The following is a 25,256-nucleotide window of genomic DNA, read 5'->3' on the forward strand; positions in this document are numbered from 1 at the left end:
GGATGGACATCGATCATACAGCTGGGCTGCGGAGACTCTGGGTCGCTGGGCGACCGAGGCTCAGAATTGCTGGGCAGCATATTGCTGAGGACCTGGGACTAAGGCTTGGGCTGATTACTGGGAACCTTGGACTAAGGCTTGTAGGACCCGACAGGATAGGCTCTGGAATTGCATGGCATGGTAGCAACACGGTCCAAAGAAACACTTTTCTCAAAGCCTGGAAGTCTGGCAGATTCTGCCTGGGCCAGTCGAGTTCCCAGGAATGGGTTAGGGGCTGGAGCAGACATGGGGCTAGCTGACCGGGGTGCTGGCTGGAGGCTATTGGCTAGTCAACTGAGGGCTGGCTGGAGACTAGCATGCTGATGACGAGAATGCTGTAGGCTAGCCAATAGGAGTGCGGGCTAGAAGCTTGTTAACTGGGAAGCAGGCTGGGGCCAAGCAGGCTCAACGCTAGCAGGCAAGGCATATAGAAGTTGTCAAGTGCTTAGTAGTTCAAGATAGCTTCTCTGCTAGCCAAGGCGTGGAAGAACCCTGAGCAGAAACCTGACCAGAGCTTGGAGGTGTTGTCCCAACAGTCAAGATGACACTGAAAGTGAGAATCATCTCAGCAAATGTGTCCACTGGTTCCATGTTTGGCCTGATTGTACTGTAATGATCACTAGTACTGGCAGACTTAACTCCAAAAGCATGACAATGAGACAATCAGAATTGCAATGAAAGTTCAGTTTACTTAATGACATTTACAATCCACAGATTGGTTATAATTTTACTTTTCATCTTATTTTTCTCTTCCAAATAGGTCTGGCTAATCTGGGGATTTGTTTACTGTCTGATTGTTCCACTGCTCCTGTTCCTTGCCCTGTCTGACTTATTCTTCGTGATGTCGGAGTATTCCCAGATTGACTATTTTCTTGGCGAGTACAATGGTATTACAACCGAAAGGAAATGATGGTCAAAACAACAAAAATAACTATTTCCACAGCAAGTCTGAATTTAGCGCCACATATTTGCACAAAACAGGTAATTAAATCCTTGAGTTCTAATGGTCTCATACTTTGTCATGGAAAAAAAACTTAGAAGTTGTGTTTTTCCCCATTTTTGTGAGAATTGATGTTTGAGCAATTAAAATCATTTTAATGAGATTTACATTGAGGCTGGCATCATTCACATCTTATTTTGTGAATTTGATGTCATCCACAGGATGAGGTAACTCGTAACAACAAAAGCTGTCAGATAGAGATCAATGACAAGAACAGGAACGTCTTCTTTTCAGACAATGAACAGTCTGTAAAACACACCATTCTCTAGTTGCCTCACCAAGAATTATGTAAACTCAAACTTTCTTTTGCTAAAAAGAATGAAAAGAAAAATTACATCAGAGCTCGGAGCCAGCTGAAGACAAAGAATTGAACAATTTCATCTCAGACTTGATATGCATTGTTCCAGTGATAACTATACACAAAATGTTGCCGTGTTTTTGCATTAGAACTTTGTTGCAGAGCCGATGTGCAATGACTTTTAATAAAGTTGTGAATAGAAATGAAAAGTTGTAATAAACTGGAATTATTCATTAAATTTGACTGCTTGGCTCCAGAATACTCCTGGGAACATCTTAGACCATTGTTCACCTTAGCTCTAAACTAAATTCAAGTGTACACTACTAATATAAGTACAAATCAATCACTGTTGTGCACCCATGTGTGAAATGTCAGCATGTTGTATTAAAGATATGTTTAAGGGCATCCTTTTTAGAATTAGTGCAGTTGTACTACAATAACTATGTAATTAATCAAACTATATTACATCAAATAATCTGGAGAGCAACAGACAGAATTCACAAAATATTGACACATTTGAAACCTTGTTTTTAACACACACACACACACGCACGCACACACACACGCACACACACACACGCACGCACGCACGCCCGCACACACACACACACACACACACACACACACACACACACACACACACACACACACACACACACACACACACACACACACACACACACACACACTATCCTTGAGGAATGAGGAAAAGGACATCCTGTGGTGCTTCCCTTGAGCTGTATAGCTGGAAACTCCCACCCCACAACAACAGGAACGGGCAGGCTGGCCTGCCACATCGACCCACTGTTCTCCCCTTCACAAATCACTCTTATGACTCCTGTTTGCACAGTAGCTTAATGCTCACAGGCACATAGTCTGGAAAATAAACATCCAGCAGATTTATTTAATTTATGGCTTTTCTATTTTTTTTATTCTGCCAGTATTTATTAATTATTGCTACTGAGCATTATAGCCCTGACCACAGCCTTATTACTCAGTTTAATCGGGGCGTATTAATAAACAACCTGTGAGTTTCCCAGTGAAATGTTACCTGGAGCATAGAGTAATCTCCAATGCTTGAGATAGATGTGAAAATGCTGCTCAGGACTGAAACTATGGAAGCCTGATGCTGCCATCTAGTGTACCATACAGGTACATGGACTTGAATGCACTTAGACTCCATGGAGCTACAGTCAACAAGGATAAACCTCTGCAGCCAGGGGTCTGAATCATGCATTTTACCATAGGCAGTGGTTCCCGTAATGTTCCAAATGGGTTTATTTCAATTTTTTCAAATTCTAAACTTGATGTTACTCTTAACATTTTGTCATACAATTTTTACAATGTTGTAATATCATATTATTGAACTTTCAATGTATAGGTTGGTTTGCTCAGGTTTTCAGTCATACTAGCTGCAATAGATAGCCGTTTTAACCATCTCATATCTCAAACATTTAACCAATTACTATCCAATATGTTAGGCTACACTATCTATTGTAATTTTTTAATTCTTTACTTGTACATAGATATTTCAACAATTTATCCATCACGTTAAGCAAACTATCAACGGGTTTATTCACTTTTAGCCAGTGGTGGAAGAAGTATTCATATATTTTCAAAGCGTCTTGGATCAGAGCAAGATTTCATAGCTGATCCAAGAGTCTTTTTACATAGTTTATTTAGGAAGTTTATTTAAGAAGTAGGAGCATTTCCTCAACACATAAAGGAACACTTCATTCTTCAGTTCATCACAAACATTCAAAATCAACACACATGGAAATACATGGTTTTCACTGGACAAGAATTGTCATCTAAAAAATAGTCTCACATTGCCAGACCTATATCTCCACAGCGCTGCGGAGTCTAAGTTACAACTTAAGCTGTCAGATAAATGTAGTGCAGTAAAAAGATAACTATTTCCCTCTGAGATGTAGGCCAGTCTAGTATAGAGTAGCAGAAAATGGAAATACTTAAGTGAAGTACAGGTAGCCTACCTTGAATTGGTACTTAACCCTGGTGTTGTCCTTCCGTCGACCGTGCACATGTTGAAAATCATGGATGTATTAAGAGATGAAAATGAACACTTTTTCTCGCTATTTTTCTGACGCTTTTTCGACGGTATTCAGAAAAGTATGCTGGAACTCAGCGGTAGATGGCGGTAATAGTATTGGTACAATGCATGACAACCAAAGAAGAAGACATTGCACACTCTCTGCACTGTGCACTTCTACTATAGTAGCCCGCAGCAGAAGCAGCTGTCTTCCAGTTAGCAGTGTTTGTCTCTCTTGTTTGTATGTAGCTAGGCTACCTAACGTTATACATCCGCGGTATTAACTGGAAGCTCAGGGAGATAGCCTTCCTGTCAGCAGGGTAAGCACAGCAATGTACCTGATATTCTGGTTGACAGAAGATGGCGACAGCTCGATCAGTGTTTGCCCAGGTTACGCTGACTATTTGGGGTAACTGTTGAGTACAAATTAAGTTAACTTATCTTAGAAATACGTAGCGTAACGTCAGCTAGCTAAAGTTATAGAATGTGTGAACGGCTAACGTTAATTAAGCCAAACCTCATTTAACCGTTGTTGCACTTTGTTCCATTGGTTGCCACTAAACGTACACTGTAACGTTACACACATAATACAGCATAACGTTACATGTCTAGTGGCACTCTGGCTAAGCGGCATACATACGGTAAACGGTATACATACGGTAAACGGTATATTTAACGTGGAATACTAGCACGTCAATTTAACGTGTAAAAACGTGAACCATACGATGCATGCACGTATGAAAAGGCTTTGGATTAACAACCAAAGTATGTATTTTCAAAGTATTTAGCTACGTAACAAGTTTGTTAACCAACCACACATTGATACTTCACAATCAGTAAATCTTAATCTACAGTGGTTTAGTCTTGTCAGTGTATGTGGGCGTGACAATGTGTTATTGTCTTTTTTATCAATATTTTTATTTTCTAATGTCAAAGACTATATTGAAAAACGCCTAAATTAATGTCTTCAAATAGCTTGACTAACTGTCCAGAACCCACAGATATTCATTTTACGGTCATAGAAAACGAACAAAACCAGCGAAAATTGTCACAATTAAGAAGATGAAACCACATTAATTTGAGCATTTGTGCTTGTAGAGCTGTAACTTTTAATTCTCAGAAATAATTGCGATTTAACAATATAATAGTCTCTTTCAGTAAATTTTTTAAAATATTTATTACTTATGAATTCCAGCATACATTTTGGTTATATCACTGTTATGTGACTCAAATAATGTAATAAATAGGGATGCATTCGGGTTTGGATTTGGCCGAATATTGGGCTTTTTGACAGGGTTAGGTTTCTGCCGAACCTTAGAATTTTTTTCCACCGAACCGAACTCTACGCTTGCACAACGCGCTCTACGCTGGTCGCCGTAATGACGGTGCCGTTGATTACGGGAAGGTGTGTGTTAATGGACTGAGGATGGGAGGAGGATTTAGTATTTGGTTTCGGATTCCACAGAATCTTAACCAGTGGATTGGATATTCGGCCAAACCCCAAAAATCTGGATTCGGTACATCCCTATTAATAACACAGGGACATAGCCTATAAAGTAAACAACGCCTCTTTTTTGTTGTTATGAACGTGTATAGGGTCAAGTGCCAACAACTAGCCTAGCTTTGGCTCAACAGTCCGACCAATAATCACTTATATAATTACAATTTGGCATATCCAAACAACAACAATTACCATTAATATTCATACCGCTTAAGGCCTTAACTAATGTTAGCAATTAATTGGCGTTATACATTTGTGTTCATTTCTTTTTTTCAAAAGTGATTTTTTTTTTTACTGCTAGTGAGCTCCACAAAAAGTGTTCCCTTAATAAATAAATAATTTGCAAAGTCCACCCAAATACATTTGCCAACACGATCCAAAAATATTTTTTGTGTTAATTAATTTAAAGTGTGAAAGTGCTGTAAAATGTGAAGGCTGTCTTAAAGTTTGAAAAAATTATGCATTCCAGTGCAAAAGCATACCATAGCTTGTTAATACAATCCTGTTTGCAGACTCCAGTTTCCTGAATCACTGACCATTGGAAAATACTTCTACTGCTCAAAATGATAATGACCTGTAGGCCGTCAGTGAAGCCCATGGTGTGCACATGTTAAGTTTTTGTCTAAGAATTGGTCAAATATTTAACATTTTGTGAACCACTACTGAAAGTGCTAAGTTTAAGTGGCCTATTTGCTTGATTATGAAAACAGTTACTGATAAGCTTTCTGTTTGTCCGTCTGTGTTTGCAGACATGGACAGAGGAAGGTGGGATCTGAGGACAGAGAAAGTTCACGTGGAGCGATAAGGAGTGACCAGGGGGCTTGAAGGCTCATGTCTACTTCACAAACATTAACACCTCTACACTCTGGCGGCGGAGAACACCTCAGCATGGTGAAGGCAATAAAGATGGAGCTGCTGAGAGCACTCGTCAGTGAGCGTTTGTCTGCAGCTGCCGAGGAGATCTTCAAGCTTGTAGAAAGAACCATTACAGAATATGAAAAGGAAATGTCCTGTTCAAAGTGGGTGGTGGACAGCCACCGCAGACTGCTGGATGGTGCCAAGTCACATAGTGAAGGTCGGTTTATCAGAAGATTGCTTTCTTTAAAAGGAAATCATGACATGGATCAATGTCTTGAGGTTTGAAGTTGCCCATGATAGCAGTTAGCAAGACACTTTTTTCAAAGATGTTCACAATTATATACTTTAATATAGTTTTTAATTACATTTTATTTAGGGCTGTCCCACCAAGGACAAAAAAAATTAACACTTTTAGTAGTGGTTCACAAAAGGTTAAAGGGAACATATTATGCTTTTTCGTATTTTCTGTCATATTTACAATGTTAAAATGTCGGAATTATATGTTAAACGTGGTCAAATAATGAGGTAAATGTATTTTAGAGAAACCACAGTGAGCTAAAACGCAGATTTCGAACTGTTCTGAACGCTCCTGAATGGTGGTTACAGTATTTTGTGCAAAGAGACAGTTAAATATTATGCAGTCCAACTTAAAATCAAAATAAAAAAAGTCAAATAAAAAAAACATTTTCATTATTTTTCGGTAGAGCTGGAGAAAATCAATTATCACGATATTTTGGACCAAATACATCAATGCCGATATTGCCGCAATATTCTCAGGTTGACTTGTGGTGCTTTTACAAAAAATGAGGGTGAGATTTTATATAAATAATCATCAGTAATGTAGATATGACTAAGTGGTTAAAGGCAAATAATAGAACAGCTAGAAATGTCTGGTAAGTTCAGAAAATGACATCAATTTACTGTAATGTAGCCTTTAAAAACAGGAAAAGACCACACTTGTTTCATATCACGACGTTACGATATCTAGTCTCATATATGGATGTCGATATTAATATCAATATATTGACCAGCCCTAATTTGGGGTTTTGTAAGATGTCAGAATTGGACAAACATTTGTAAAAGGTATAAAAAAGTATTGTCCTGAGGTATCACTTTACACAAAGAAGGTGTATTCCACTTATATAGTATTGCAGTTCCATAAAGTTTAGGTACTTATGAGAGGAAGATAAATGAAAATAAAATAAATGGTCAAAAGCAGCAGAGAAATAAATGTTTTCTCCTTTGCTTCAGACTCTTTCCAGATGCCTGCCTCGGAGGTGAAGCAGCAGCATGGTGCCAGCGTGAACATCAGTGTGTGCTGGGCTGAACCAGAAAACACCACGTCAGAGCCAACAGAAGTCTGTCCCAACACAGACAGCACTCATCCTGACCCGTCTCCCGCCTGTGAAAATGATCAAAGTGGTCAGGAGATACCGATTGATATCCAAGATGATGATGTGAAGCAGGAGCGTGACGTCAACATGCCTTTGAATATCGTCAAAGTGGAAAAACGTCCCGTTTGCTCCAGCGGTTTTTCTTCCACAAAGATGACGGTACGACACATCAAAAAGCATCCAGAGGACAATTTGTCACTTTACCAGTGCCAGTTCTGTGACCTCTACTTCTGCCACAAGTCTGAATTTATCAGTCACACCAGAACACACAACGGTGCCAAACCATACACGTGCCACGACTGTGAGAAAAGCTTTGGCGAAAGGCATAGTCTGCTTATTCACAGACAAAAACACACTGAGGAGAAACCGTATCTGGGTTTTAGTCCAAAGGTGGAGGCAGAAACTGACCTCAGATCAGTGACACCTGCCAGTAAGATTGAAGAGCTGGCCTGCAGACAGGAGGATTCTGGCATTAACATATTTCCACGTACTGTCACTCCCTATGACAAAAGTGAGTTTGATCAGGAGTCTCTGCAGCCCCTGTGTCTTTACCAAATCCAGACTGTTGCCGATATAGATAAAGACTCCTCAGCTGCAGTAACAGTTGGTCACATTAAAGCTGAGCCAGCCGGAGCTGATGCTGGCGTGTCAGACAGTGCCACGTATGATCAGCTGCTCCTTTCAGTGAGCCCAAGTGAACAGGGTGACGGTAAGACAGAGCCTAAACATCTCAACATTAACGGTATCCTACAGAGTGGACCTTCTGGAAAATCCGCAGAGCTCATCGTTCATTTTGAAGCAGGAACAGCACAGAAACCTTACAAGTGTCCTTGTTGCACCAAATGTTTCTCCTCAACTAAGACTTTATTAAGACACGCAAGGACCCACACGGAGGACAAAGCGTACCAGTGCCACTTTTGTGGGAGGAACTTCTGTCAGAAGTCGGACCTGGTCAATCATACAAGGATACACACAGGAGAGAGACCGTATCAGTGCCAAGAATGCCACAAATCATTTGCACAGAAAGGCAACCTGGTGGTTCACATGAGGAAACATGCAAGAGATAAACTGTATCAGTGCCAAGAGTCCAGCCGGAGCTTTAGTCAGAGGTCATCTTTTGACTGTCACCGATAGTTTAAGGGGTATACAGCTTGGTTCTGGGTATCGAACCTCAATACTTGGTCTCAGTGAAATAAAGTCTGTTGCAAGTCAAGTGCTGATCGTTCCATTTACCTTGGAACACTGAAGCCAGAGCATCATTTACAAGTCGGATTTGTCATTGTGGGGTTAGCCAGGTTAGCCATTGTTAGCAATACAAGTTGATAGCAATGCATTACACAGATTTCTGTGCATACAAACATGTCCACAGAATTTGGACAGGTGTGTGTACGATCAACGTGACATCATGATTTCGCGTAAACATACACGGCACTTTTTTAAAGCCATGTGGTGTGTTATCTGTATGCATTTTGAGCTATCTGCGTGTATGTCTACGTCGTATACAGCGGACGGGTTGGGTTTAGGAAAAGAAGAACGGGACGGTTGGGTTTAGGAAACGTGACACGATCCCCGCTCTCCTGGGTGAAAGTCCTGTGTTGTTTGACCCGTCCACCCCCCCGACCAAACTCCCTATGTGGATTTTCGGCCTTTCATACTACTCGCTATGGCATAAATTGACACGCAATCGCAAGGTAATGTAAGTCAATGGAGGCCAAATGGCGTTGATAAACACGCTAAAAGCGATTATGTGTCTTGATAACACGCCAAAATGGCATACGAATTGGCGTGTCATACATACGCCACTTATTGAGATCCATCTGGTACAACTGATTTAGTGAGACAGAAGTGCTAATAACTGTATGTTACTACAGCTTTCGCTGCTGTTAATGCATGGGGCAGCCATGTTGGATTAGGAGCTCGGGGTACCGAGAGGCTCGTCCGACTTCCCAACTCGGGAATCCGAGTTCAGGGGGCGTTTCCGACTTTGACCTCGGAAATTCCGACCTCCGGGTACAAATGGAACGCACTATGAAAGCTGGAATTGAATGTTTGGTCGGACACATCGTCTTGTTAACTTATTCTTTGAATATACAGTTCTGATTCAAATCAAAAGTCGACCACTTGACAAAACAAACTCACGACAAGGTCCATTAGTACAGTCTCAGCCATCTTCTCCAGTTTCCTGACAAGGCGTGTCTAGATTTCACAGTGAACACGCCCATTTAAGCACCATTCATTCAATTGCAGGGTGTCACCATGAGATGGTGCTTCCTTCACAAAAACACATTCACACATAAACATACATACAACGCAATGTCAGACTGAATGAATGAAGGGACATGAAATATCAATTTGGTCTGATTATCAGCGTATACCCTGTGGCAAGATTGTTTTGTCAACTGATGCTTCTAAGGTCAATAATGAATGTTCAATGTTCAGTTTTAGGAAGTATTTTATTTAGGTAAAGTCCTTGTCCTGCTACCTGTGTTTAGACATCATTCAGTATTTTAAAAAGTTGGCATCTTTTATTAAATGAAAAATAGGGCTGTGCTCGGTTGAAGAAATTCTTAGTCGACTAACACTCATTCAAATGTATCGACTAATCGATTAGTTGATTTAATCGACAGATCTGTAAATCTGAGTTTCTCCGCAAAGAGTCATGCAAAAGCACCACTTTAATTCTTGCGTTTACCAGAGATGTGCTCGTACGTTTCTTGGAAATAAGTCATTCGGCATGAAAAAAGCATCAAACATGACTAATGGACTAAAGAGATCTAAGTTGACTAAGACCAAAACGACCGATTAGTCGACTAATCCACTAAGAGGGAGCAGCCCTAATGAAAAAGAGAAACCTCTGTATTGTATTGCAGAGATATTAAACAGGGGGTCCTCAGAGTAAGTGCAGGGGGGCCGCCATATTACAGGGTACCCGCGGGGTCTTAAAAGCATTGAAAAAGTCTTAAATTTGATAATCTCAAATTAAGGCCTTAAAAGCCTTGAATTTGGTATACAAAGTCTTGGATTTCGTTACAAAGGTCTTATATTTTGTCGCCTTTCCTAGGATTAAGTTCATACCGTAACAAAATGAACTGTTACTAATGTAGGCTAATTTAAAAACTGACCGGAGCCCGTCTCTGGACGCACCGGAGGACCGAGACACAAAGTAAACACGCCTCTCTGACTGGTACGGGGGGGAGGCCTTTGTGCCGCTGGTGAAATGGCAACAGCAATTTGAGCAAGACGAAGACATAGGCGAGGCTGAAAATATTTTTAACAGAAGAATCACACTTTGTCAGTGAACACAACATCATTTAGCGTTACAGATCAAGCAGACATGTAATATTAGAGTTACTGGAAGAAATCAAAGATGAAATTGAATCTCCCACTCAGCGTTCACATCCCATTCCAGCAGTTGTTAAACTCCTCGCTACATTACAAATATTGGCATCAGGATCATTTCAAACAGTCATAGCATCAGCAGTGGGAATATGGCAGTCTGCACTCAGCCATATCATAGCACAAGTACCGCTTTGCCACAGCAGAGAAAGACGCTGATTGCCTGATGGGTGTCAGGGTTGATAAATACTACGCAAACTGTGGAAGCATAGCGTGCGCTATTACCAAACTCGCATAAACAGACGCAGCGCAAACTGCGCAAGTGTTAGTAAATCTAGCCCTATGTGACTACAGGTAACGTTAAAGGTTCGCTGCTACTGTAGCGGAGCTGCAAGTAAACCAGGGCTCTCAAGTATCACACATTGAGCGTGACAGTCACTCATTTGGTCTTTTGTCACGCAGTCCCGCCACACATTGTATTTCTCACGCGGAAAAACTATAATATATTTAATTAATTCAATTAATTAATAAATATATATTTAATATGCGCCCATAATTTTTCTGGCGCGCCGCCCTCACTATGACACTGACAGGAATCAAGCGTGTCTCCTCCCCCATTGAGATATATATATATATATATAGTTCTTAGTCGAGCCTGCCACTTCTCAGCCAATCAAAAGAAAAAGAAAGGGGCTACACAATAGCCAATTAGCACTATTGTATCTGGGTAAGATTTAACGCAACAACCAATGAGAAAAAAGCATGGAGCAGCGTACAGACACTTCCCTAAACGTTCACTCATTCAGAGACCCAAACGGGGTGTATTCATTCATGTATTTTTTTCGTGTATTAATTTAATGTATTAATTCCTTAAAATGAATTTATCATTGAGGTGAATAATTGTTATATGCACATTTAAGGAGGTTACTTCCTCAACAAAAGATGTCACTCTTGCCTGTCCTTAAAACTTAAGATCCCTGAGTAAACGCTGAACTGAGCTGTGTTTTCAGTGTTAAACACAGCTGCAGGTATTCATGCACGACTGTTGTTGGTGATACAGAAGACTTACTGAGATCGTGTATTAAAAGTAGAAAAAACAGTGTTGTAGAGTTACAAATTACTTTTCAGTTACAACTCCTGCATTCAACATTGTCCTTAAATAATAGTAAAAAAAATATTATCAAAATATACTGTACTTAAAGTACCAAAAGTAAAAGTGCTCTTATGCAGTGTAATTATCTTATTTTATTGGATTATATTATAACCCAATAAATTGTATTAAATGACTGATACTTTAAATACAATGTGTTAGTTAATTCAAGTAGCCTACTTGTACATAATTATTTTCTAGGTTTTGAAATTTATACAGATTTGACATTTTCCCCTCATACTTCTATCGGAATTGGTACAAAGTTGGCATTGAATTTCATTTGAAATGGTATTAAAAAGGTCTTAAAAAGCCTTGAATTTAAGTTGGAGGATCCTGGGGGTACCCTGTATTATGTCTAAAATGTTTTTGAAAGTTTCTTTTTTCAAAATTCAAATATGTCTGAAAATATACAATATGAATCCAACCTAATATTAGGAAAGATATTTTGGCCTATTTGTGAAAAGAAAACCATTTAATTTACACATTGAAGATAAGCTTAATATAGGTAGCCATACAGTTAGGCTTAAGAATTCACTGTGCCTTCCACATATATGTTTAACATTAAAACATGATGTATAAATAATATATATCTATTCATTTTCATCCATCCGGCCCAGTTTAACATGCAACTCAATTTTATACAATATATGTACAGTAGAAGGGGGTCCCTACTCCGTCTCTCTTTCAGCTAAGGGGTCCTTGGCCTAAAAAACGTTGAAGACCCCTGTTGTATTGGCACTATATTTCTAACCAAACCAGCACTATTTGACATTGTAGGTGCTTTTACTTGTAAAGACTGTCCCTCTGTCACTTTGTTTATACTGCCCTTAATGTCATGTATTTTCTATTGCTGAACCCAGTGAGTTCAGCGAGGCTCTCTGTGGTCACACAACACCACTGTGATTACTGACCGTGAAATCCAATACATAAGTAGCAGCTGATAGTGGAGGGCACTGAAATGAACTTCTGAATCATAGGGTGGGAATTGTGATTTCACTTAAAATCATGGCGCTGAATTTGGTTGCTAAGAGAAACCAGAGTAGCAGCACTGTGTTCAGCCTTGCGATAACCTTTCTGTACGAGCATGTGTTTGTGTAGGTAAGTACGTGTAAGGCTAGAGAATGGAAATATTGTTTTTTGTGCAGCCTGGGTTTTTTATTTTACAAATCCTATGGAGTATTCTTTGTATTTATTATAAGGTTAATTGTCTTTTTATACTTTAATTTGTGCGAAATATGTGTATCTATATAAAATGTCAAAATTACAGTGTAATACCAAGCTTCTGTCTCAACGTTTGTTAAGTGTATCCTATGGAAAGCTACTGTTTCTACTCGATTTGGGTCGGTTTTACCGGCCCGGTGCCGTGCACCAGGCTAAACCGGTTGTTGGCATTTGTCACTAAGTTACCTTCTGGCAAATTAAAAAGTAGACAACATTAGCAACCTGTGCCGACTGCTTCACAGCACTAAATCTGATTTGTATAGCAAACAGTGTTGATCAATAGCGTCACTGTTTTCTGAATCAAATAAACTTAGCGTAAGGTAATTCAGGAGTACTTCAACGTTTCACATTCTCTCTCGTCCTCTCTCTTTCCCAAGCTATGGGCGTTCACTCTCAGGTAAACCAACCAGATGTTGCCTGGACCTCCTTGAGCTATCGCATTGTTACATCCAAACTTTAAATCTGTTCTCCTCTCTGCTGTGTCAGTTGTCATTTCAGGCAAATCGATGCAATCCTCCTCGACCCTACTCTCCTCTAGTTCTCATCCTTCCAAGCGCAAGGGTTCCTCTATCACAAGTCCTGCTAACTAAATTAGTAACATTTAACAACCTAATGTTTCATTCACACACTTGTCACAGCAGAGTTGGAAACATGGATCCGCCATGCGCATGGGGGATTTACGGCACTGCACTTTTTGAAGCGTGAAGGCTACCGTAGCTGCAATACTGCGTGGCGAGAGAGAGTTGATTGCGATATATGATCTCAACGCTAGATGGGAGTAATTCTTACACAATGTAGCTTTAACATACTCAAAAACTCCCCATAGTTGGCGGTTACATCAAACCTGGTGAAAATGTAGGCCTACTTATTTTAAGGGTTTCGGTAATATGCGCACAAAAATAGCTCGCTAGCGCCGCCTACAAAGTTAAAACTAAACTAAACGTGGTACACATATGTAGCATGTCAAGACGTACAAAAAAGCTGACTGGACCCATACCCTTAACGCAACAGGAAGTCCGCCATTTTGAATTGAAAGTTCAAAATTTGAGCGAATTTTGCAAGTCAAACTCCTAGAGATTTCATCCGATCAACTTCAAATTTGGTCTGTACCATCGTAAGTCCTTAACGATGAAAAGTTATTAAAAGAAAAACTTTGTCATAGGGCGTGGCGGCCATTTTTTGCGCTTCACCATCGAAACAGGAAGTGGGTGTAATTTGTACATTGTCCAATTGGCTTGAAACTTTTCAGGATTCATAAGAGTCCAACCCTGAGGACAAATAAAGGCCGATATTTACTTAAAGTCATAGCGCCCCCTAGTGGCAACAGGAAGTAGGCCTAAAAGTCAAGGTGCTATACTTTAACAAACTCCTCCGAGAGATTTCATCTGATGGACTTCAAATTCGGTCTGTGTCATCTGTGTCAAGACCTTAACGATGAAAAGTTATTAAAAGCAAAACTTTTCGTCCAACTGTGTGGGCGTGGCCATTATGAGCATTTATCGATGAACAAAGAAGTTGTTGTAACTTTAGTGTACATTGTCCAATTTGGACGAAATCTTTCACGATTGACAAGGCCTGAGGACGTTTTTAGGCAAAAATTGACTTTTGGTCATAAAGCCCCCTACTGGCAACAGGAAATAAGCCTTAAATGACAAACATCTGATTTACATGAAACTTGTGTGGTCTACATGTGATACTGATACTGAGCCGCCCCCTATACTGTAACCACGCCCACTTACCCAGGCCACGCCCCATTTCATAACATTTGAACCGTTTAAGGTAGAGTCTTGTATGAGGTGTCATTGAACTCAGCAGAGAGTTCCTTCTTCATTGCTGAGGTTTGGCCCACCCCCTATGCTTTAGCCACGCCCCCTTTCACAACATTTGAACCGTTTAATGTAGACCCTTGTGTGAGGTATCAAAGAACTCAGCACAGACTTCCTTTTTCATTGGTCATGGTTTGGCCCGCCCCCTATGCTTTAACCACGCCCCCTTTCACAGCTAATGAACTGTATTACGTACTGTCTTGTGTGAGATATCACTGAACTCAGCAGAGAGTTCCCTTTTCATTGGTGACGATTTGCGGTGTCTGAGTGCCACGCAAATGCACGGCCACAAGGAGCGGCGTCCGCCAGTAACCCTGACATGCAAGGAGGTGCGAGGGCCCAGCCAACACTGCTTGCAGCTTTAATTTACATTGTTTTACAAAAGTGGTTCCCAACCTGGGGTCTGGGCACCCCAAGGGGGGGTGGCAAAGATCACAGGGGGGGGCGCAAGTATTTATCTGGTTTAAGGTTGAGGTAAAAAAAAAAATATTTGCACATGTTAAACAAATTATGATAATACACTAGAATATGTAATGTATAAAAAAGTCTATATGAAAACTATATATTTTGTTGTATCCTCGTTTTTCCTGCTGCCACGGCATCACTATTTTATGAATGAAACATGGCGGAGAAATGTAAGAGTGGTGATAACTCTTCTGTATCAAAAAAGAAAGTAAGGCTCTATCTCGAGGGTTACCTCAACTTTGGTTTCGGGGTGGGGGGGCTCAGCTTTTCTTAGACATGAGTAGGGGGGGCGCCAAGGAAAAAAGGTTGGGAACCACTGTTTTACAACATCACAACATAGTTCAATTTATTTTCTATGTGGCGCTGTATATTTCCAAATGGAAGTGTTCCAAACCCTCCCACATGCCGGGAAACTCAAGTAGTCTTCCCACTCACACAGACAGAGAGCTTTTTAGGTCTAAACCGTCCGACCTCGTAGCGGTTTGAGATTTTGCCTCGATAAAAGCTTTCTAAATAAAACATGATGATTATTATTACCACAGATACTAAGTGAGAGGGAGAAAGGATGCAAACTGGAACAGCACGGGCAATCTGTGACCGACTCAAACAGATGTCCCAATGAAATATCCTGCTGAATGGAAGACTGAAAGCACCCAAAGAAAACAGTAAATCACTAGGGACGATAAGTGTAATGTGTTCAATATTAATAATGACTCGATTTACAATAACTGAGTGAGATTGTTTTAGAGATTATACCATATATTTTCTATTTTTCCTCAATTTAAGATTCAGCTAAAACCTTATTGCAAAATTGACTACAACAACACACTATTGAAATGCCTGTAAGCTTTGGCAACACCGTATGAAATGCAAACGTATAAGCTTGGAATAAAAGCTTATACATTATTTACAGATTGTAAATCACATCTGAAATTCATGCATTCTTGCCTACATTATTAATATGCACAGACTCTGTGGTGAGGTTTAGAGGATGGATACCCGACCTGAGCACGACGGGACCCGACGGGCTGGGTTCGGACAGATATTTAGAAATTGTGTTCGGGTTGGGCTCGGTCACATCAGCACGATATGCATTTTGAATCACGTCGCTTCATTTCATGACGTAACTGTCCGCCTTTGTGAGAGACTGTGAGGCAGAATCTGAAAGAGGAGCTGCCATCTCCCTCCCTGTCCTCCCCTCGCAGCTCACACAGCTCAGCGGACCAGCAAACAAACGTACATGTGTCATTAGTATGAGAAAAAAGAGATTTTAACTGCGTTGGGCTCGGACATAAATATCTTAATGCCTGTCGGGCTCGGGTCAGGTCCGGTTACTGCTCTGTCGGACGCGGATCGAGCTCGGACAGAAAAATGTGGCAATATCAACATTCAATATTGTTGACGAAAAAGACAACACTAAAATGTAGTTGAACAAAAACTCTTTATTTGCATTGCCTTCCACCTTTTCTTTCGCCCCCTCTGTCTCTCTGTCTGCGCACATACACACACACTCACATTCTGGAGCCGGCTGAATGTGAGTTTGTCTCTGGTCCGGTTCTGGTGGTTGATTGACTCATAACGGGCCAGATGGGTAGCACACTGCCATGAGTCCAGGAAGCTAATGTCTGATTACTCCACATTTTAATTGTGATATTTTGTGATTAAATTCAGAATCCGTTCTCAGTCAGTTAAATGTAGTAGTACAATGTCTTCCTCTGATGTCAAAGTACACTGTAAGTCAGTAGTAGACTATACAGTGGAGTTGCATATTAAGTTGTTTGGGTTCTGTAAGTAATTTTGGGATACAATTTGATTCTGGAGAATTCTCAGGGGCAATTCAAGGATCAGACCTTTAGGGGAGCTCAGCCCCTAATGAGAAGGTGACACGGATACAGTGCCTTGCAAAAGAGTTAACCCCCCCTGCTAAATCAGTAATTTCATTAGCCGATAATCTCTGAGCTAGCTAATAAACGTCAGCTAATGTTTTTTGACACTATTAACACTATGGAACTAAACCTGACACTTTATAAGTCACAGTAAATGACCAATTTGACACAATGTTCTAACATTCAGCAATTTTAGTTGTTGAGGTTTCAATTTGGGTTCTAATCTGCACCATGAAATGACCAACTTCTTCTCTGGGGTCTACCAACGTTAAACTTCACAACCGTCTCCTGCTCTCCCTCTGACAGATCAGATAGAGACTCAGCCAAAGGCGGGAGTCTGGCACAACCTCCTCTGATTGGCCAAAACTACCTTTCTGTTAACCCTTTCCTTGGCTGGGTTACAGGTGCATAGCATCGGCGACAGCCACACAGGATATTAAACCTGTTTCAAGCCCTCTGAACCTGTAATGGTTTGTCCTCTGTCACTAACAGACATGTTCGCAATCTCTAACTTGAAGCACTACATTTTTATTTTGTTATTATTATTATTATTATTATTATTATTATTATTATTATAAGCCCCCCTAAAAAGGGTCTAAAATCGCCAATGAGAATGCTACAAGCAGCAATAGCACAGGCCAAGCAATGGCCCGTTCCAAACAGGCACATTTTTAACGGGCACTGTACTAGTTCCCTAATATGTTGAGCTATAGTAGAGAAATTCAGTAGCAGAGTATGGAGAGAGTCTCCAACCATGATTAATGGATATAATATACAGATATAGTAATAGCGTACCACTGACATTGACTATGTTTTATGTGGTTGACGTTGGATGGTGATGGCATGTGGCTATGAGTCCCTCATCAGGATCAGGAAATCCACTTGCCAGTCTCCTGCCGACTGCTAACCTCCGGCCGACTCTGGCCGGTCCAGGTTTTAAATGTAAACAGAGTTAATACCGAGGAAAAGGTGGAGAAGATGAGCTCAAGCTAGCAAGAACATCTCTGCAGCCATCTCATGACCCTCTTTTTAAAGTTTTTTTTTTTCCTATTTCATCTTGTGATCTTTTCTATCTCTTCCATCTTGCTTTTTTAAATGCCACTATTAAAAACAGGGTAATACCAGACATGCTTTTATGCATGGCCAGTATGGAGAGGAAAAAAATATATTGACCAATCACTCTTTTAATGAACATGTGAATATTATATAGAGATACAATTGAAAAAAAACAATCTATTCTTTCAGTATTATTGAGGTGGCTGTTAAAAACTTTGTATCTTTGCTTTTACATAGAATCTGTTATCACTTAAACTCCACTACCATTTTTGTTGTACTGTTTGAACATGTTAGTAACGTCCTCTTTATATTTGCATTGCAATGCTTAACTATTGCTTAAATTGTCTGCTCTTTGTTCCTCTTTGTTTTAGTTTTTTTATTATTATTTATTACAATTATTAAAAATACTCAGGCTACATTTACATTGCTACGTTTTGGTTTAAAAATATATTTTGCTACGTTTACACTTGGCATTCCCCCTGCTCTGGCGTTTCTGAGCCCCTAAACCGGAGACATTTGGAAACTCTTCTGACCCGTTTTGGTTTGGAATCTGCGTGGTTGTGTTGCAGTCTCAACGGCCGCAAACGGAGACCTTTGACCACACCGACACGTTCCGCCCTCGATTGGGTCATGACGTCTCATTCACTGAGACTGGAGCTAAAAACACTTGTTCACAGAGATCGCTTTTGGCTCAAAACTCCGCTTAAAAACCAAAACGTAGCAATGTAAATGTACCCTTAAATTTAAGAGAGTTCTCTTAAGTTGGCCAGGGGTAGAATGTTAGATACATTTACATACACAAAAAGGGAAGCATAAGTCACTGTACAATGTGGCATTAGTCATGATAAACAAACATATGTATATTTCAGAAGAGGTTTTTTTTTATTATTATTATTTTTTAACAAACCGACTAACCATCTATTGTGAAGGAAAAAACATCTGTAACCTTCTGTGTCATTGTTACATACCACTTTACCCATAGGAAGTCTAATAATTAGCCTAGCTTATAGGTCATTTGATCCATGTGAGGCAGTCTAACAACATGGATTAAGTGAAAGGTACAGAAACAAAGCAAAAGTAAGGCCAAAGATGACATGTGGACTGCTTATGTACAGTCTGATTCTACAGACAGACAACGCCCTACTGTGGACGACAAAGGAATCGCAAGTCACAGCTCACACTGATGCTATCCCTCTATCCATCGTCACCTGTTCATTTATCTGGATAACAGGCAGAGCCATTTAGTGGAAGGAGAGGTGAGTGGAAATACCTTCCTCCAAGGGAGTGAGAGCATCCTGACAGCTGAACACCTCAATGGTCCTCTGGAAAACAGCACGTTTGACTATTATTTAAATGCACACACACACACACACACACACACACACACACACACACACACACACACACACACACACACACACACACACACACACACACACACACACACACACACACACACACACACACACACACAAAACAGTAAATTACCTACAGGAATAAATGTTTCAATGAGAAATAAACCATTTAGAGTTCAAATAAGCCACTTGGAACAGTGCAGCCTTTATTTAGGAAACCATGAGAGATGAGCAGTCTCCATGAGCTGTGAGGATGTCAGTCTGCAGATGTAAAATACAGTGTAACCCATAATACTTAACGATTGATTGCAGTGTATGGCAGTAAATTATGAGATGAAAGCAGGTAAATTAAGCTCTCCTCTGGGGTTTCTGAAATACACTTCAGCCAGCTCACACTCTGCCTCACTGCACCATCTCTTCCTCTGTGCCATGATCTGGATTTGGCTGGTTTCTCTTGGCTCCACTTATAATGGGCCTATCTTACATTCCAATACTCGACACAAACACACACACACACACACACACACACACACACACACAGACACAGACACAGACACACACACACACACACACACACACACACACACACACACACACACACACACACACACACACACACACACACACACACACACACACACACCTCCGTGCCTGTCAGTAGCTCCTCTCTGGATGTGGTGAACAGAAGCTCATAGAGTCTGTATTTCTGAAACAGACTGCAGCCAACAGAATACACATGGTCAGCTGTGGCACTTGAATTATTAAAACACAATATATCCTATAAGAGCAAAGAGCCATTTTACATACAGCACCTGTCTTAAATGAAACAATAAATCCACAATATACTTGCTACTGTATAATTTCAAGTTTTTTCCTCAACATATAAATGTGATGGTGTCATCCCAAATGCATTGTAAATTATGTTCATAAATACATAAAACATAGCTAAACATTGGGTTTGCAGTGGTTGAAAGTAACAAAGTGAATTTACTCTACATGAACATTTCCTAAGGCTGCAACTAACGATTCTTTTTTTATCGTTAATAAATCTGTAGATTATTTTCTCGATTTGGTCTATACAATGTCTGAAATGGTAAAAAAAAAAAAAAAAAGTCGATCAGTGTTTCCCAAAGCCCAAGATGACAAACATTCAAAGTAAAGAAGCTGAAATCAGAGACATTTTACTTTTATTAAAAAAAATGACAAACCGATTAATCTTTATTTTAAGATACTTTCTCATTACTTTCAGATACTACGTCAATATTGTGATATTCAATATTGAAAATTGAGATACTCTCATTATTTTGAGATAGTAAGTTAATATTTTGAGATACTTAGTCAATATTTTAAGATAAGTCAATATTTTGAGATACCAAGTCAATATTTTGAGATACTAAGTCGATATTTTGACACATTTAGTCAATATTTTGAGATACTAAATCAATATTTTAAGATACTTTCTCGTTATTTTGAGATAATAAGTCAATATTTTGAGATACTTTGTTTTTTTTCAGATAGTAAGTCAATATTTTGAGATACCAAGTCAATATTTTGAGATACTAAGTCGATATTTTGACACATTTAGTCAATATTTTGAGATACTAAATCAATATTTTAAGATACTTTCTCATTATTTTGAGATAATAAGTCACATATACTCTGACCTGTTTCTGATGTAACTTATGAGTGCTGTGGCTTCTTCTCTGTCTAGATGTGGAGGGCTGTCTTCCTTTAAAGTCGACCACTGGCAGGCAGCACATAAGGCCTTAGCAAACTCCATCAAGTTCTCCACTAAAACCATCTGTTTCTCTGTAAATTGACAACAGAGCACAAATTACCACAAATTAGTGCTGCGATTCTGACATATTTAATAGGATATGTAGTTATATCATGCACTTACAACTACCTTTTCTGCATTGTAGCGACATAAAGTAAATTCAAATGTATAATTTCTCATCTAAATTAACTGAAATATTAAAAAGTAACACCTGTACAATGTGCTGAAATCTAACACATCCCAGCTTGCATGAGCCCCAAAAGCTCATATCTGAGTGAAACTTATAATGCTCTGTTGATACTGTATCTGCAGACTGATCTCATGAAGTGGCGTATATATGTCACGCCAATTCGTATGCCATTTTGGCGTGTTATCAAGACGCATAATGGCTTTTTAGCGTGTTTATCAACGCAAATCACCCGCCATTGACCTACATTGCGAGTGAATTTCCGCCGTAACGAGTAGTATAAAGGAACGTGGGTGGCGGATGGGTAAAACACAGGACTTTCAGCCGGGACAGCTGGGTTGGTGTCCTGTGTGTGGTGGTTTTCAGCCATCTTCTTTCTTTTTTTTTTTTTTTTAAGCCTTCCCCAATGTTTCTTTCCTAAACCCAACCGTTTATTGTTTTCATAAGCGTGTTTGTCGTTTTTTCCCGTGTTTTTAGTTTTTGAGGCTGTAATTAGTTGTGGTTTTGTTTCCAATATTGTAATTTAAAAAGGCAGGATTTTTTTGTATTGGATTGCTTTGGATTGTGCAGTTGTACTTAATAGTACTAATAACCTGGTAACTCAGTTTAAAAAAGCTGTGTCACCGCGGAGGGTGGGGGGTGGGAGAGGGGGGGGGTTGTTCTTGTTCAAGTGTGTTTGTCTGTTCTGTTTTTGTTGTTTAAATGAAAAAATAAATAAAAAATTGATCTTAAAAAAAAGAAAAAAAAAGCTGTGTCCAAAATCATTCACTATATTGAGTGAAGATTCAAATGCTGAGAGACGGGGAAGGATTGTTCGAAATTAGGAACAAGCAGTAATTGAGCAGCAGACTCTTGAGCTAACTGTAATGGTGCTACAGCTTCTTGGCTTAAACAAAAATACAGTAGTGGACAAAGCAATGGATGATTTGTTCAAGCTTCTGGAACGACAAGAAGGGGTGTAGTTTGGCAAGGTTTCTTTACTAATATGGGGATAAGGACTGAAGTCCTGTCTGCCTGTCATCCTTTTCTCTGTATGTACCTCTTATGTTATCCAGCAGCATGTGCAGTACAGCCATGGTGAAGGAGATCTTTATGGGGGTGAAGTTGGCCTCTTTCGCCCACCAGAAGCCACAGACATAGTAATCCAGCAGGGCAGCTTCCTTCATACAGATGTGATGATTCCTCAAGCCCAGAATCGCGTTCATTTCACTACAGACAACAGAGAGCAGATCTGGATAAATACTATTTCAGTGTGGCAGAAATTATGCATGGAAATAGAGTCACTTCAATGCTGCTGAAACCTCTGGGCCATAGCTACCATTGAGAATACGAAGGCCATGTTGTCCGTATGTTTTTGTTGTTGTGAATTTGTGGTTTTTAGAGAACAAATTTAGAGTTTACATTCCACAATAAAAACGTACACACAGAGGATATTTTAAACACTAATTCAAGTTGTTGTATACTCAATATGATTTAGGCCAACAAAATGATAAATAATGAAAGGCTTCAACATTTCTGAATTCAGAATCAGAATTGTATGGTGTTTAGGCTACAGCCAGAGCCTGTCTATGGAGAGCCATTTCACTCCCTATTTAAACCCATTGTACCGAATTTGGTTGCAGTTCCACCAGAGTTCTACTGGGGGTGATCGCAGGAGAGGGCAAAAATGAATGGGACTCTATGGAGCTAGACGGCTAAATTTGTCTCTTTCGCCTGAATGCCGTTGAGAAACCTCAGATTTGATTGTAGTTTTTGGAAGTTCAACATGGGTTATAGGTCGAAAGTTGAATGAACGAGTACTTATGTCCTTTCGATTTCTTACAGGTTGAGTTGTTTCTGCTAATGGATGCTGATTGGTCAGTGGAGGACTGATTACAACCGGAGATCCCGCTTGATGGCATCCGAAGCGGATCCAGAATGCCAGAGTGAATATTTCGGCGTGGTCTTTAAAACATTAGTAGACCTCTTTCTAGCACATGTATTGACAGGGGGGTGGGGTGGGGGCCCTAACCTGTCAGCTGTGTTGTCGAGAACAAAGGAAGCGACTCAGAGCTTGCCGTAAAGCAGTATCTCTGGCCGTACGATGTGTATGATGTCATTGACATTTTAAAAGGCTTTTTAGAACTAAAACAACACTTTAAAAAAATCTAACAGACAGCAGTGTGTATTTTCTTAGCCTCCTCTTTCGAATGCAACATTCAAATTACTAGACAAAAAAATTATATCCTGAGAAGAGGATTTTGAGGGGTATAGCTCCATAGACCACCATTCATTCTGCACTCGCCTGTGAGCGCCCCCTATATGGAACCAGAGTGGAACTGCAACCGGTTCAGAAGCCGGAAGTATCGACAGAGTGGAACTTCTTCCCTTATTAGAAATTCTTTGCTACAGCTCATATTTAGCCATATCTATGATATTTAGCTTCATTTTATCCAGTAACGTTAAAAGCATTCTTAACTAACACTAACGTTAAACTAGCTCGTTGCGACCGACGCAGGGATGTTACGTTATCATATGAGGGTGACGCTACTTACAGCTGAAGTTCGTCCACAGTTTTCTTAAGCAGCTCTTGGATTTGGTGGTTTGGCAGCACTTCCCACTGGAGGAAGACACTTTCCTCTTTCTTACGACAAGGAAAGAGACATTCTCTAGTTAGGTCAAACACACACACACACACACACACACACACACACACACACACACACACACACACACACACACACACACACACACACACACACACACACAACAACGGTCAGTTATTACCATAGACAGTATATACGAAGGCTATTACCTGTAGCTTATTGTCCTTTGCTTTTGGTTGCTCTCTCTTTTCACGACGTGTCGCTCCCCCGGACATGTTGTCTTTTTACAGTCACTGGTTGACGCTCTAGTCGTTGCCATGGCAGCACCCCGCCAAACCATAGCTTTATATTATTAATATACACGTTATATGCGCCAAACCGCTGTTCTGATCCAACGTCAACATTGGCACGACAGACAACTTAAACCAGCATGTCGTTAGTTTTGTAGAGATCGTGGGATTTCCCCAACTGAATAACTACCACACACATAAACGACAAACTGCTTTTGCTAGTTTATCTTGTAGATATCTGCTGAAAAAAATAATGTTTCGACTGGCAGATTTAGATTGTGTACGTCCGCGAAATTCAAACATTCTCAGCAGCTATTTTTAAGATAGCGCCTAGTCCCAGGCACAGTGGATCCAAACATACATTTCCAGTTAAAGTTAACTTAACATTGTAACAAATGAGTCGTTTAATCCGATGAATCACTTTAGTCTACTAGTTGGAGAGCTTTTGTGTGTTCCACAGTGGTTCCTGAATTACTTACATGAATACAAAGGTTTGAAACGGTTGTTTAACTCAACTCCGTACATTTGACGCAGCAATGGCGGAGTAATATTTTAAGTGAAGTGATGCCCATAGGATGAGCCAAGTGTGCTTAAATGGCTTTTCTGTGACATGCGGATTTCAGACATGATTTGAGCACGTTCATAGACTGTATACAGTCTATGAGCACGTTCTAAATGTATAGGTGACCTGGTCTATGGATAATATATATATATGTAAGGGATAATGTAGAGCGAGGCGGTTCAGGCTGATTCAAGACCCCTCCGCTTCGCGTCGGGGTCCTGATCACCCTGTCTGAAGGGGTTGTATTCGCTATAACAACCGCCTCGCTCTACATTATCCCGCTTATTACATGGCTACTTACCAAATAAATCAATAATTTGACTAATAACTTGACAAATATAGATTTAAATGGGAGTTTATTGATTTAAATACGATTGTATTGCTTCCACTAGAGAAAATAGTCCGTTCCGTCTCTACGGT

General features: G+C 40.0%; 2 protein-coding genes across 6 annotated transcripts; one reads left to right on the forward strand and one right to left on the reverse strand.

The window, feature by feature from the left end:
- The first annotated feature begins 3,545 nt into the window (after positions 1-3,545).
- Positions 3,546-8,353, forward strand: LOC120551463 (zinc finger protein 569-like). Of its 4 annotated transcripts, none has more exons than XM_039788924.1 (4): positions 3,546-3,707; positions 5,401-5,487; positions 5,638-5,963; positions 6,998-8,353. In XM_039788924.1, exons 3-4 carry the CDS (start codon positions 5,720-5,722, stop codon positions 8,272-8,274), a joined length of 1,521 nt encoding a protein of 506 aa, XP_039644858.1. In that variant the 5' UTR covers positions 3,546-3,707; positions 5,401-5,487; positions 5,638-5,719; the 3' UTR covers positions 8,275-8,353. The 4 variants fall into 4 exon arrangements, with proteins under 4 accessions (XP_039644858.1, XP_039644857.1, XP_039644859.1 ...); XM_039788925.1 differs by lacking the exon at positions 3,546-3,707 and adding an exon at positions 3,715-3,796; XM_039788923.1 differs by lacking the exon at positions 5,401-5,487.
- Positions 8,354-18,611: 10,258 nt separating this feature from the next.
- cabcoco1 (ciliary associated calcium binding coiled-coil 1) lies at positions 18,612-24,490 on the reverse strand. 2 transcript variants are annotated; one of them, XM_039788927.1, is made up of 6 exons: positions 24,194-24,490; positions 23,934-24,022; positions 22,439-22,608; positions 21,100-21,244; positions 20,079-20,151; positions 18,612-19,422 (listed from the first exon to the last, which is right to left on the reverse strand). In XM_039788927.1, exons 1-6 carry the CDS (start codon positions 24,257-24,259, stop codon positions 19,297-19,299), a joined length of 669 nt encoding a protein of 222 aa, XP_039644861.1. In that variant the 5' UTR covers positions 24,260-24,490; the 3' UTR covers positions 18,612-19,296. The 2 variants fall into 2 exon arrangements, with proteins under 2 accessions (XP_039644861.1, XP_039644862.1); XM_039788928.1 differs by having other exon boundaries at positions 18,612-19,402; positions 24,194-24,489.
- Positions 24,491-25,256: the final 766 nt, after the last annotated feature.

This window comes from Perca fluviatilis, chromosome 21 (genome assembly GCF_010015445.1).
Source record: "Perca fluviatilis chromosome 21, GENO_Pfluv_1.0, whole genome shotgun sequence".
NCBI classification, from domain to species: Eukaryota; Metazoa; Chordata; class Actinopteri; order Perciformes; family Percidae; genus Perca; species Perca fluviatilis.